This window comes from Canis lupus, chromosome 19 (genome assembly GCF_011100685.1).
Source record: "Canis lupus familiaris isolate Mischka breed German Shepherd chromosome 19, alternate assembly UU_Cfam_GSD_1.0, whole genome shotgun sequence".
Taxonomy (NCBI): Eukaryota; Metazoa; Chordata; class Mammalia; order Carnivora; family Canidae; genus Canis; species Canis lupus.
In genome coordinates this window covers 27448273-27462173 of record NC_049240.1, presented here as the reverse complement: position 1 = coordinate 27462173, position 13901 = coordinate 27448273, and the positions used below count along the sequence as shown (strand labels likewise).

General features: G+C 40.2%; 1 protein-coding gene across 1 annotated transcript in view; it reads left to right on the top strand.

The window, feature by feature from the left end:
- Positions 1–13901, top strand: part of CNTNAP5 (contactin associated protein family member 5) — a 785909-nt gene that overhangs the window by 332703 nt on the left and 439305 nt on the right. Inside the window, 1 exon segment of the mRNA NM_001048108.1 lies at positions 188–335. Within this exon segment, the coding sequence (NP_001041573.1) occupies positions 188–335 (148 nt within the window).

Sequence of the window (13901 nt, the reverse complement as noted above, 5' to 3'; positions counted from 1 at the left end):
GAATCTCTGGGTGGCTCAGCGGTTAGGCCTGCCTTCAGCCCAGGGTGTCATCCTGGAGTCCTGGGATCGAGTCCCACGTAGGGCTCCCTGCATGGAGCCTGCTTCTCTCAATGTTCTTTGAGCTCAGGCATGAGAAGGAGATGCAATGATATCATAGACCTCACTGAGCCTCCTTTTCTGTCTGCAGACCTTTGCAGGAAACATGAATGCTGACAGTGTGATGCACCACAAGTTACTGCACTCAGTGAGAGCCCGCTTCGTTCGCTTTGTGCCCCTAGAATGGAATCCAAGTGGAAAGATTGGCATGAGAGTGGAGGTCTATGGATGCTCCTATAGTAAGTATGTGCATGTGCCCTCAACTTGTGTATTATGAGCAGCCCCTCCCCACTCATACTAGTTTATCTACATTGAGATGGCAATCTCAGTTGTTTTAACATTCTTTCAAGTCTCTAATAACTTCTGCACATTAGAAAATGTAAAATTCAATCCAGAGGTAGAAACACTCTACTTCTGTCTAGGAATGAAGGAGCTTTGGGGTGATAACACAATAAAAGCTTGAGAACAACAACACAAAGTTCAAAGTTAAGAGCTCTTGGATTCTGAGCATCATTTGTCCTTGAAGTAGAAGAGTAATTTGAGCTCCATTCTTTCTCAGAAGAGGGGTGAAGTATTATGAATTCACTCTTCCTTCAGAACCATCAGGGAAAAAGGTTCTCCCTCTTCACCTGTTCTAGAAGAGGAAGAAATGGAACATTTCAATCCAGTGTAGCCCAGGGAATGCTTCTTTCCTGGAATTATGCTAGCTATGCACTAGTCTGTTAGTTGTTGTGTATTGAACGTAAAAGCAGTGCTCCATCTAGCAAATAAGAAAGGTTGTGATGGTGGGTAGAACTGGCAATCACTCTAGAATAAAGTAAAAATTATGCAAAAAATGTCATTTTCCCTGCAAGTTTTATATTTAAATCTAAAATTTCATCATCATAAATTATTTTTCTACCTTAGCAGTGACATCTCTTGCTTATATGCCAAAACCCAGTGACCTCCAATGAATGAACACACACATGATTTGCTACCACTAAAATTTGTTCAACAGATCCTGCTGAAGTGTCTATTTGGGTTACCTCCTTGTACAATTTTCTATAATGTAGTCAACCGAATGCCTGTATCAGGATCATCTGCAGTGGTCCTTAAAAATGCATTTGCCTAGCCATGTTTTATATATCCCGGATTATGATTCTGGGCATAGGGACCTAGAAAGCCGAATATTAACAAGCTCCCTAGGGAAGCTATGGACATAGAGTATCCAGTAAAAATAAATCTCTGCACAGGGGATTTACTTGTTTTTTTTTTTTTTTTTTTTTTTTTTTTTTTTTTTTTTTTTTTTTTTTGGGATTTACTTGTGAAATGATTGTCTTTATCTTGAACAAGCACTTGCAGAAAGAATGTATTATACAACAGATACATCAACAAACCATTAGATTAGGGAGACACTTCCTTCCACTCTAGCCCTTCCATAACAAAGCATACAGCGTCTGTAAGTGTTTAGGCTTCCTATCCCAGGATCTCTGGCACACCCAGATTCTCTTGTTACCTCTTCTCTTGATAATAATTGTCACTACTCAGAGGTTTACTTTTAGGTACAACAGGAAACCTTCATGCTGAGGTAAAAGGGTTATTTATATTATAACTCCAGCCACCTATTTTGGTGTAACAATCCTATTGCTATTTAACATGTCCTCATTGTTTTCCGCCAGTTCAGTCCATTGCCCTTGTTCTTTATGCACATTGTTTGATGTGCCTGCACAGAAAGACTCATGGCACCAAGTTAAATAGCTGACTGTAGGGTTGAAAGAGACCTTTGAGCAGCATGTTAAGCTTTTTCTGGTGCCAGAACCCTTTGAGAACCTGATGGCAGCAAGGAACCCTCTCTTAAGAAAAGTGCCCACAATAGCATTCTTTTTATAAGTAGATTTTTCAACATAGGAAGTCCACAGATCCACTAAAAGCCAATCCTTGACCTAGCTAACAGCCCCCAATTTGGAATAGCGCAGTCCTGTGTGGATTCCTCTCCAGGTAGGCTCTGTGTCTATTGAGTGCATCCCCTCAGGAGTACCTTACCTTCGGGTACCTAGTGTGAGTGGTGGGATGTTAGGCACCTGGGGAGCTGCTGGACACACATCTCTACGACCATCCTCAAGCCTTCCTCTGGTTCTTTTAAGTCACTAGTCTTTTTTTTTTTTTTTTAAAGATTTTATTTATTTATTTATGAGAGACACACAGAGAGAGACAGAGACACAGGCAGAGGGAGAAGCAGGGAGCCTGATGTGGAACTTGATCCCAGGACCCCAGGATCATGACCTGAGCCCAAGGTGGACCTCAACCCCTGAGCCACCCAAGTGCCCTATCAGTCACTAGTCTTATAGTTTTGCTGCTTTTTCCCTTGGGGAAAAAAGAATATATTTCTCATTTATTTTCCTTTTTTCTTTTCTTTTCTTTTTTCTTTTCTTTTCTTTTCTTTTCTTTTCTTTTCTTTTCCTTTTCTTTTCTTTTCTTTTCTTTTCTTTTCTTTTCTTTTCTTTTCTTTTCTTTTCTTTTCCTTTCTCCTTCTTCTCCTTCTTCTCCTCCTCCTCCTCCTCCTCCTCCTCCTCCTCCTCCTCCTCCTCCTCCTCCTCCTTCTTCTTCTTCTTCTTCTTCTTCTTCTTCTTCTTCTTCTTTCTTCTTTTAATGTCTCTTATTTCTATCTAGAAACATGCTTTAGCTTGTCCTCTGGATCCCAACTCTCTTTCCCAATGTCATCTCATCCCCCTTTTGACTGGATTATTCTTATAAATATAAAAATTTGCATGTAAACTATCAAACAAAGCAGCAACAACAAAAACCCTAAGGTCCTGCTTAGCACCCACTTCTCCTTCTCTCCCTACCTTTGCCCAGAATAGTTTCTCTCTAAAACTTGTCTGTAGTTGCTGACTCTACCTTCTTACCTCCAGGTACACTGAAGCTGATTCTCTTCAGTATGTACACATCTGGTGTTTAGTTTAAAGTGTTAGCTTGGCCAAGTCTTGTCATTCAACCAAACACGAAGCTAGGCATTGCTGTGATGTGGTGAACATCTGCAATCACTGGACTTTATGTAAAGGAGATTATCCTTGATGTCCGGGTGGGCCAGATGCAATCAGTTGAAAGGTTTTAAGATCAGAACTAAGGTTTCCCTGAGGAAGAAGAAATTCTACCTGTGACATGCAGCTTTAGCTCTTGCCAGAGTATCTGGCCTGCCCCTCCTGACCTGACCTCCTGTTTGAAGATGGATTTCAAACTTGCCTAGCCAGCCCCAACAATCATGTAAGCCATTCCTTGTAATACAACTATATCTGTATCTGTACATCTATCTATCTGTCTCTTTATCTATCTATCTTCATCCTATTTCTCTGGGGGAATCATGACTAATGCAGAATGCCCCACAGAAGCTACTTCATTCAAGACCACCAGTGACCTCCACATCGCCAAATCCAATGGTCACTTCGTTTTTCTCACTTCACTCAACCTCTCAGTGGCATTTGGTTCAATTAGCCATTTCTACTTTTTAAAAACCTGGTTTTCCCTTCTAGCTCCCTTGTTACCTATGCTAAATCTCAGGGCTGAGCCTCAGGACCTCTTCCCCTTTCCACCTACACCCCAGGCCTCCTGAATTTACAGAGTTCCATATGTTTAAATACGGTGGATATGCTGATCATTGGCACATCTGCACCTGGCCTGTCCTCTAGAATTACATAGGCAATATACTAGATCTCTCCAGATGAATGTCTACTAGTATATGTGCTGCCGAAGCGAGCACTCCATATGAATGTCTCTACTAAATTTAATAGAGCAGAAACACAACTCTTGACTACCATTCCCTCAGACACCTGCTTGTTAACATCTCCCTCCCATCTCAGTAAATGGCACCACTCTTCATTCACTTGGTAGAGCAAAAAACCCAGAAAACAGTCTTGATTCCTCCTTTCCTATAACCTATACTCTCATGTGCAACTTATTTACAGTTCACAGCAGCTCCACCAGCTCTGTCCTCCAAAACATATCCTAAATCCACATCCTTCTTCTGCCTTCCAGAGCTGCAGCCTCTGTTAGTAGTCACTTTGTGTATTTAAATAGCCTTCAAGCTGGACTTCCTGCTCCATGCCACAGTCTCTCCAAACCTATTTAATACAATCAGCAGCCAAAGTGATCTTTGTAAATAAGGGACAAAACTGCATCACTCCCCTGCCTTCTTCACTTAAAATAGACTCCTTTCAGGCAAGTACACTTTCTTATTGGATGTTCCATGTCAGCCTCTTCAAATTTCTTCTATTTCTTTCTGTCCTTAGAGGCCTTCTAGCTATTCCTGAAACATGCCAAGCTGTTCTACCTCAGGGCCTTTGCACTTTCTGTTCCCTGGGCACAGAACAGCTTTTCCAAGCATTTATGTAGTTAGTTCTTTCCACCAATGCAATTTTTAATTCCGATTCAGCTACTTTAGAGAAGTCCACTCTGATCACCTTTCTAAGGTCTCCTGCTCTACTTCCCATGCATTAACCAACATCCCCTGACTATCTGATGTGCTTTTATTTTCTTTTTGGTGCCTGTCACAAAAATCTTGTTTGCTTGTTTGCTAATCTTGTTTGCTTGTTTTGGCTTACTTGTTTGTTTGCCCTGCTAAATCCCTGCAGCAGAATGTAAGTTCCATGAGAACAGGCAACTTGTCTGTTAAGTCTCAGGACCTAATAGGCACAAGTAGATATTAAATAATACTTGTGAATGAATGGACACATATATCAGTCCAATCTCAGCAGGGGCAACCATGTAATGCATCTGAAATTACTTTCTGTTAAACACCCAATGTAGTTTCTAGGAAACTGCTTTTTTTCTTATGGGCTTATAAATCCTTTTCTCAAAATTCCATTTAAGTAAGTTGCCAAGACTATAGAAAACTTACAGTTCTATGATTTTCTAAGATGTCAGGTCTTGCCATTTTTGCAATACTGCGTAGTCATGCATTCATTCATCCATTCACTCATTTATTCCTTCAGCTAACAACTTTATTTAACACTTAAGATACACCAAGCATCACGCAGAGCCTTAAGGGGTATAAGAAATAAAAAATGAACTTTTCCTGGACTTTCGTAAGTCCTGTACTTTTTTCTTTGAAGAAATTTTTTATGATTGCATATCATTAATTAATTATGTAACTGTTTCTTTGACATATGCCTCCTTCGACTAGATTCTAAGCTTTGAAAAGGCAGTCACTGTGCCTGTCAGGCATGTCGGGTATACGGTATATTTTTAGTGAGCATTTGTTGAGTGATTGATACTGCTGAGAGTCAAAGATGGGGTAACAAGTATGTAAATAAAAACATGCCATAAAGAATTGAATGTGCCTGTTAGGAATCTGCAAAGGGAGTCCACGGGATGAAGAGGACAAAGGAAGCAGGTGTCGCTGCTGGCATCAGAAAGATTCTGGAGATATCATCCGCCTCAGCTGGGTCTCAAAAGTTAGTAGTGACTTCCCCAGCACAGAAGGCATCTCCAGGCAGCAGGAGGTGCGGGCACATAGGGAAGCAGGGACAAAGCCTTGGGGTTTTGTTGTTTTAGTGCACAAGCAGCAATGACAGGAAAGTGGGAAATGAAGCCACTTTGCCTCTCTTTGCTTCAGCAGTTTCTTTCAGTAACATAAAAAAAAAAAAAAAAAAAAAATTCCTCTGGTGATCCTATGGGTCCTAGAGCCTCTGTGCCTTAGCCTGCCTATGACTTGCCAGCCTTGTCCCTCCTTGTTCCTCAGCCAGTGCTTCTGCAGCTGTTCGGGTAGTCCTCTGTTTCCCGAAAGGAGCAGTGACTCACCCTTTAGGGGCTCCTCATAGCTCACAGGTCTCTGCCCCTCTCATTTGCCCCATTCCCCATATCCAAATTCCACTGAGTGTGCATGTACAATTAGTTCCCTGCAAAGACATGAGCTTCTCTCCTGATTCCATATTTTCATATTTGCAGCTTCCTTTTTTCAGAAAAATCCTCCTTGTCCTTCACCAGGCTGACTCCTGATCGCCCTTCACCAGCCAGATCAAATATCACCTACTTTTGAAATCTTTTTGCCTCCTAGACCTTGTCATGTGATCCCCTTTTAGGTTTAATGTTTCAGGTCTAGGTTTTATCATATTAAATTAAAGTTACCTGGTGCTTCCCCACCTAACCACCAGTCTATTCTATAAGGTGGGATCATGTCCTACCTTTCTGCTACCCAGGACGTAGATCAGTGTCTGACAACTGCTATATACTCCATGAATATTTAAGGTGTATTTAATTTTTAGATCTAGAGGCTAGCCATACTTTTTCATTTTTGAAAGTTTTTATTGTATTTTTAAATTGTATTGTATTGTATTTTGTAAAATCATGATACTTTTTTTTAAGAATTTATTTATTTATTCACGAGACACACAGAAAAAGAGGCAGAGACACAGGCAAAGGGAGAAACAGGATCCCTGCAGGAAGCCTGATACAGGACTTGATCCCAAGACCCCAGGATCATGACCTGAGCTAAAGGCAGATGCTCAACCACTGAGCGACCCAGGTGCCCTTACAATACTGTGTTTTATAATAATCTTTCTAATGAAGGCCTCTTTTCTCTTGTATGTGTATATATGTACACACATGCATATATATATATATATATATACACATTTTATAAATAATAAAAAGATACGAGCTTATTAGAATCTTCCTTATACACAGGTTTAATATCTCACACTTTTTCTCCTTGAACAACTGAGATTATCAGTGGCTATAGTTCCCAAATTAAATGTATTTAGAGCTTCCTTAGGCTATTCTGGTATTATGCTGCCTTAAAAATCTCTAGAAGTAAGAATGTATCTAATCTCCATTTTCCTTAACTATTGACTTTTTAAAAGATTTTATGTATTTATTCATGAGAGACACACAGATAGAGGCAGAGACAGAAGGAGAAGCAGGTCCCTCATAGGGAGCCTGATGCGGGACTCAATCCCTAGACAGGGATCATGCCCTGACCCAAAGACAGACGCTCAACTGCTAAGCCACCCAAGCATCCCAAGTATTGATGTTTTTAAAATATTTTCTTTTTGATTGCCTTCATTTCCTTTTATTTATTTATTTTAAAATATTTTTACATATTGGGGTGCCTGGATGGCTCAGTCAGTTAAGTGTCTGCCTTCAGCTCAGGTCATGATTCCGGGGTCCTGGGATCAAGCCCCGGAGTAGGGCTCTCTGCTCAGCGGGGAGTCTCCCTCTCCCTCTCCCTGTCCTTCTTCCTCTCCCTCTCCCTCAGCTCATGCTCTCTCTCTCTCATATTTTATTTATTTGAGAGGGAGCAGGAGTAAGAGAGTGTGCATGAGTGAGGGGAGGGGCAGAGGCAGAAGGACAAACAGACTACCTTCTGAGCGCAGACACAAGGCTTCATCCCACGACCTTGAGATCACAACCTGAGCTGAAACCAAGAGTCAGATGCTTTAACCAACTGCTCCACCCGGGTGCACCCTGCCTTCATTCCCTTTTATATATTCCAGGGTGACTGTCTCATTTTATGGAAGTTCCCATTGCTTTCATGTCATCAGTGCCATCTTTTTGCCATGGTCACAATGAAGTTCAAAGCAACAGATTCCTTTTGTGGGCTCAGATATGAACAATTGAACAAACGGTCTGTTCTTAAAAACATGAACTTTCCAGCAAACCCTGTTAACTTCTTTGAGCCTCTGTTTCCTCATCTGCAAATCACAGTGGTAATTACTTTAAAGACTACAATGTCACTTCAGAGTTTTTAAGTATCAAGCATAGAACAGAATATGTAGCCAATAGTCTATGTTTAGTAACTGACATTCTGACTTAGGTGTGTATCCCTGGAGGAAATCCCTGTACTGCCATTATGTGTTGCCTTTTTGGGAAACATTAACCTTATCCTCTATTAGACTAGGGGCCGTCTCAGATTGAGATATGTCCTGTTCTTGTTTCTACTTCTGCTGTCATAGGCGCTGGGATCTCAGTTCTCTGCCACCTTCAGGTTCTCTCTCTGTGCTCAAGAAAAGGATCAAACATGGTCTCCCATGGCATTCTACAAAGACTAAAAACAAGATTTTCTCCTATTTTGATTGCTACTGATAAATAATTCCATGGAGTAAATAATTCCATGGCGAACCAAGAAAATAATTTTTAACATCCTTCCAGATAGTTATTTCAAACACATTATATCCACTTTCTGCTATATGTTGAGTTCATTATGGCTGTGACACATTTTGCATGTATGGATGTTTGGCAACCAAACTTGCTACATTGCATTCTCATAAGAACTCTAGAATACCTCTTCCGTTACCATTTTTCCTCCTGTGTCACCTCAATTATAAAATGAGGTATGTGGTTTTTGAATTTTGCATGGGTGTTTCCTCTCTCTGATCAGTTTTCAGGTTGATTGGTTTTTGGCCAAACATGTGTGAGTAAACCAAGTAAGTAAAAGACATGGATTCTGCTACATCACTGAGTTGCTGATGTTAAGATGAACACTTGAAGTAGAGATGTCAATAGAGAATTGCACAAAATAATTCATCTCCTGTAGAGACTACAAAAGAGGAAGAGGTGGGAGAATGAAGAGCACCATTCTGAATTAATGGTGATTCTTTCTGGAAGACAGAGCCAGTATGTTCCCTATTGGTGGCAACTTTTCCATTGTTAAATTACAATTTCTGGAGGGCGCCTGAATGGCTCAGTGTTTGAGCATCTGCCTTTGGCTCAGGTTGTGATCCCAGGGTCCTGGGATTGAGTCCCACATCGGGCTCCCCACAGGGAGCCTGCTTCTCCCTCTGCCTAACTCTCTGCTTCTCCTCTCTCTGTGTGTCTCTCATGAATAAAAATAAAATCTTAAAAAGTTACAATTTCCATTAGAAATGTCACCATCATCATCAATATCCCCCTTCCCCCACTTTCATTTAATATGCTCATTATGGTGGAACACACTCCAAACCTCAATAGTCTTTCAAATAGAAATTGCTATTCCTATGTACTATACAAAGAGAGACTGAAATTTATAAAGCTGAAGTGTCTTTTAGATAAGTAATTTGCATCCTAAGCCAAATATTTCTTCTGAGCTCTAAAAATATATATTCATTTGCCTGATTGATATCTCAATTTGGTTATGTCATAAATAGCTCAAATTTAACATATCCCAAAGGGAACTCTTAAAATCAACTTGTACCCTCCAACCATGCTCAGTTTCTTCTTCTTGTGGACTTCCCTATATCCGGAGATAACACCAGTTGCCACCACCAGCCATGGGGAACTTTCTTTAAGTCTCTCCTCTCACTTCTTTCCTGTGGTAGATCCATCAGCACGTTCTATCAGTATTACTTCCAAAATTCATCTCAAATATATCCATTTCTGGGGATCCCTGGGTGGTGCAGCGGTTTGGCGCCTGCCTTTGGCCCAGGGCGCGATCCTGGAGACCCGGGATCGAATCCCACGTCGGGCTCCCGGTGCATGGAGCCTGCTTCTCCCTCTGCCTGTGTCTCTGCCTCTCTCTCTCTCTCTCTCTCTCTCTCTCTCTGTGACTATCATAAATACATTAAAAAAAAATTAAAAAAAAATATATCCATTTCTTTTCCTCTAGCCTGGTTCAGTTATATCTCTGATCACCTGGATTTTTAACTTAGTAACCCCCTTTCAATCCCTTTTTTCTTTCTTTCTTTCTTTTAGTCCATTATCTCTGCTATAGTCAGCAGGATTGTCATAAAATGCAGAGTTGACCCACTTCCTGCTGAAAACTTTTTACTGGCTTCTGCCTGCATTTAACAAAACCAAAGTCATGTGTGTGAAGAAGAGGCCTTGGACGATCAGACCTTTGCCTGCTTCCCTGACTTCACTGCCCCATCATATCCCCTCCCTATCTGGGCTCAAGCCCCATGGGTTGATTACTCCATCTGCAGGGCTCCCCTCCTCCTCTGCCTTCTTGAGCTCACCTTTTAAATCATCTTAGCTTTATTATCATTTTCTCAGAAAGGTACCAATTGATTCCCAATTTAAATAAACTTACTCTTGCTTTTTTTTTTTTTTTTTAAATCTTAAAACATGCTGTTCTTTTCTTTCAAAGCAGGGATCTCTGTCTTAATCTGTTCAAGCTGGAATATGATAGACTGAGTAGCTTATAAACAGTGGACAGTTATTTCTCACAGTTTTGGAGGTTGGAAAGTCCAAGATTAAGGCAGAGTGAATTTGGTGTCTGGCAAGGGCCCACTTTCTGGTTCATAATTGGCATTCTCACAGTGTTCTTACCTGGCAGAAGGGATAAGAGAACTCTGTGCTTCTCTTTTTTAAGAGCACTAATCCCACTGATATAACCACCTCTCCAAAAGCCCATCTCCAAATAACATCATATTGGGGATCAGATTTCAACATATGAATTTTGGGGAGATATAAACATTCAGCATATAGGATGAATAACATACATACACACAGAGACAGAAAAAGAAATAGATAGAAACAGATAGATCGATATAGTTATCTACTAGCTATTTACATGTGTATTTCATTGTGAATTACCTGTCTCACCTACCAGTTTTCAATCCCCATAAGATCAAAGACCATATCTACTTAAATACCCTGTTCATAGCGCAGAATGAGGCCCATTTCAATTAATAGCAAATGAATTTGTTGAATGAGCAACTTCCCCAAAATGGCACAACCAGTTGGCATTTGAAGACAGGTTTTGAACCTGGTTTTGTATTATTTCTATAACCTTGGGCTTTACCCTGTGTATCTGCAAGACTTAGCCATACGACATGGGAAAATCTTATTAGAAAGAAAGCATCATATTCAGTCTCCTAATACCCGTATTATTGCTTTACTCACAAGGCCCAAAATGAGCAACCCTCAGTTCCCAAGCATATGTAACTAAGATGTCCAGGGACAGAGTTTAGCTACTGTCCAGTCCAGGAGCTCCTTACTTCTTTATCCCTTACCTTCATCTCAGACCTAACGCTACTTAAGAATCATCTGGGGAATAGAGGTCCCAGTATAAGTAATTTCTTGCTGTTCCTAGGTGATTGTTATATGGAGCCAGAATTTAAAACTCTACTTTCAAATTCCTTCTCTAACTATGAGAGTCACTTCATTCTTCTACATTGTCATTTTCATGTCTGTGATTGCTAAACTTAAGGGTTTAAAATGAAATGTGGATACTATTAAAGATAGTATACAATAATATTAGACACATGGGTATACTTGCCACCAGCGATGCAAACCTAGCTTTATCACCTGCTGGTTGTATAATCCTGGACAATCTTGAGTCTTCTGTAGACACAGTTTCCTTTTTAGTGAAGACAGAGGTAAAAATAATGCTCATTTCATATATGCAAATTGCTTGAAAGAGTGCTTGGCATATGATAAGCATTCAAAAAGTGTTAGCTATGATCTTCATTATCTTCATCTGTATTTAAGCTGGTCACCACACTTCTCCCTATTTTTCCTTTACCCTCTTTTTCAGGACCACATTCCACCTGTACCTCAAAAGAAGGAAGTAAACTTTTTTTATATACCCTCAGCAGGCCATCTGGTGACTTTTAGGCTATGTGGACTTCTGTCTGGGGGCTTCTACTTGAATTCCTTTCCATATGGGAAGCTAATTAATTTTAAAAAGCATTATAAATTCTGGTAAGGTTTAATGATCTGTCAGGCTTCCTAATTTCATTAAAAATTACAACCATCATTTTATATCTCAAGTTGCCTCCTTTTCATACACAAAAAAGACTTTGCCCCTATTTGGTTAATTACGGCCAAGTAGTGTCATCCAAAATTCATCAGCCTCAGAGCTGAAGTCATATTCTCTTTCCCCAAATAAATCTCTTTGTAATTCCAGCTTCAGCTGCTCGCTCTGTTGTTCTCATCATCTGGAGGCATTTGTTATACATGTTAGAGGCCACAAAGTTGTGAATTTCATCTTTGGCATGTTAAGGCCCAGATCACAGGGGGGACCTCAAAAGGCTAGGTTTATAGCTATGCAAACCCTGGAGGGGGCAGGATGACAGCAGTGAGGTCTGTGGGCTTGGAGACTCCAGTCTTTGGGATCTTTGAGTCCCAGTTTGGAAATCATAGCATTGTATGACTCGAAATACCTCCATGATTGCTTCTTGCAATTCCTTCATTCTATAGCGGAGGAAATTGAGGCCCAGAAAGGTCTTAAAATTTGAGTTAGTCAACTTCTTTTCTCTTTTTTTGCTTTTCATTCATAGAGTAAAAACTAGTATGCATATATATGTACAGTAAGATCACATAACCTCAAAAGCTCTATGATATTCTTCTACCTTAAGTCAAGTTTTCTGATAAGCCTGGAATAACTTTTCTTATTGATTGAGGATCTTAAAAGTCCTTCAACAGATAGTGAACATTACTTAGTAGTCCCTCTCTGCTAGGTTTTGGAATATAGAAATAAATAAGACAGGACTGAGAATTTTTAGTAGCTACAAAAGGGATATAAGAAATGCTTCTAAACTTGAAGGTTGAGGATGCAAAGTGTTTTATAAGGTTAGCAATGTAGGAGAAATCCACAGCTAACCATTTTTCCTGATTAATTCAAGTTCTGCTGCTTGCTGTGTGCTCAGAGCGTATGGCTCTGATTCCTAGGACCGGTATGCTAATGGTTGTGATTTTAAAGGAACCTTAAGAGGCAAAATGAACTAGTAGTTAGATCAACTGCTTTGTGCAGCAGTGGATTTCCTCACAAATGTCAAGGTCTTGTCCCCTACAGTTTATTTTACATTTACTCTGTCCAGGGACACCTGAGTGGCTCAGTGCTTGAGCGTCTGCCTTCTGCCTGGGGTCCTGGGATCAAGTCTCACATTGGGGCTCCCTGAAAGGAGTCTGCTTCTTCCTCTGCCTCCATCTCTGCCTCTCTCTCTGTGTCCTCTCATGAATAAATAAATAGTATTTTCAAAAATCCAAACATTTATTCTCTGTCCAAATGATCACTGGAGTGGCTTGTTTCCTGCAGTGACCTTCTCTTGCTCACTTTCACAGTTTGCAGCCAGGTAGAATCATTAGCAAGGGGTATTCAAAATGAAACCATAGTAAATCTTACTTTAGAAAAAAAAAAAACAAACTGGTTTTAGGGTGGGAAATAACAGCTCTATTTCTCCAGTTTTGACCCTCCTATTTAAACATTACCTCATTACACAAACAGCGTTTCACAAGAAACATTTGTATATTGTGGCTGAAGATTATTGATGATCTATAAGGTGAAGGGACATAATTGTGTTATGCCATTTGCACAACAAGGGCTGGCTGTTCAGGATCAGCTTTGCCTTGACCATTCCTTCTGGGAACTTATGAATAAGATTTGTGAAACAGAACTCCTTAAAACCTCCTATTAACCTGTGGTGCCTCACTGGCTGTGACTGTCTACTTCTCATGGCCCGCCCTATACTTTTTACTTGGGAAAACCCCATGTCCCAGCTAGTTCTACCCAGTCCGGGTCCATGCTGTTGTCCCAGTTGAGTTATCTAATGTTCCCTTTAGTCCCACAAGTCCCTACTTGGGCAACAAGATGTAGAGACCATAATTATGCTTTCCTTTATCACCTCCTTCTCTACTAAAGCAATTCATTTGCTGGGTTTTCAATGTTACTATGTCGGAGTCCCTGGATGGAACAACCCATATCTCAATCATCTGCATCTCATAGCTCAATATAGTAACCAAGAAGAGTACAAAATATGCCCAATATCTGCCAATGAATTTAAGAATAGGCAAATCAAAAAAAGCATCTCTACTGTTTATTATTATTATTATTATTATTATTATTATATTATATTATTATAATTACTGAGTCTCTACTATTTAAAGAGTTCTTTAAAATTATTGCATTATTT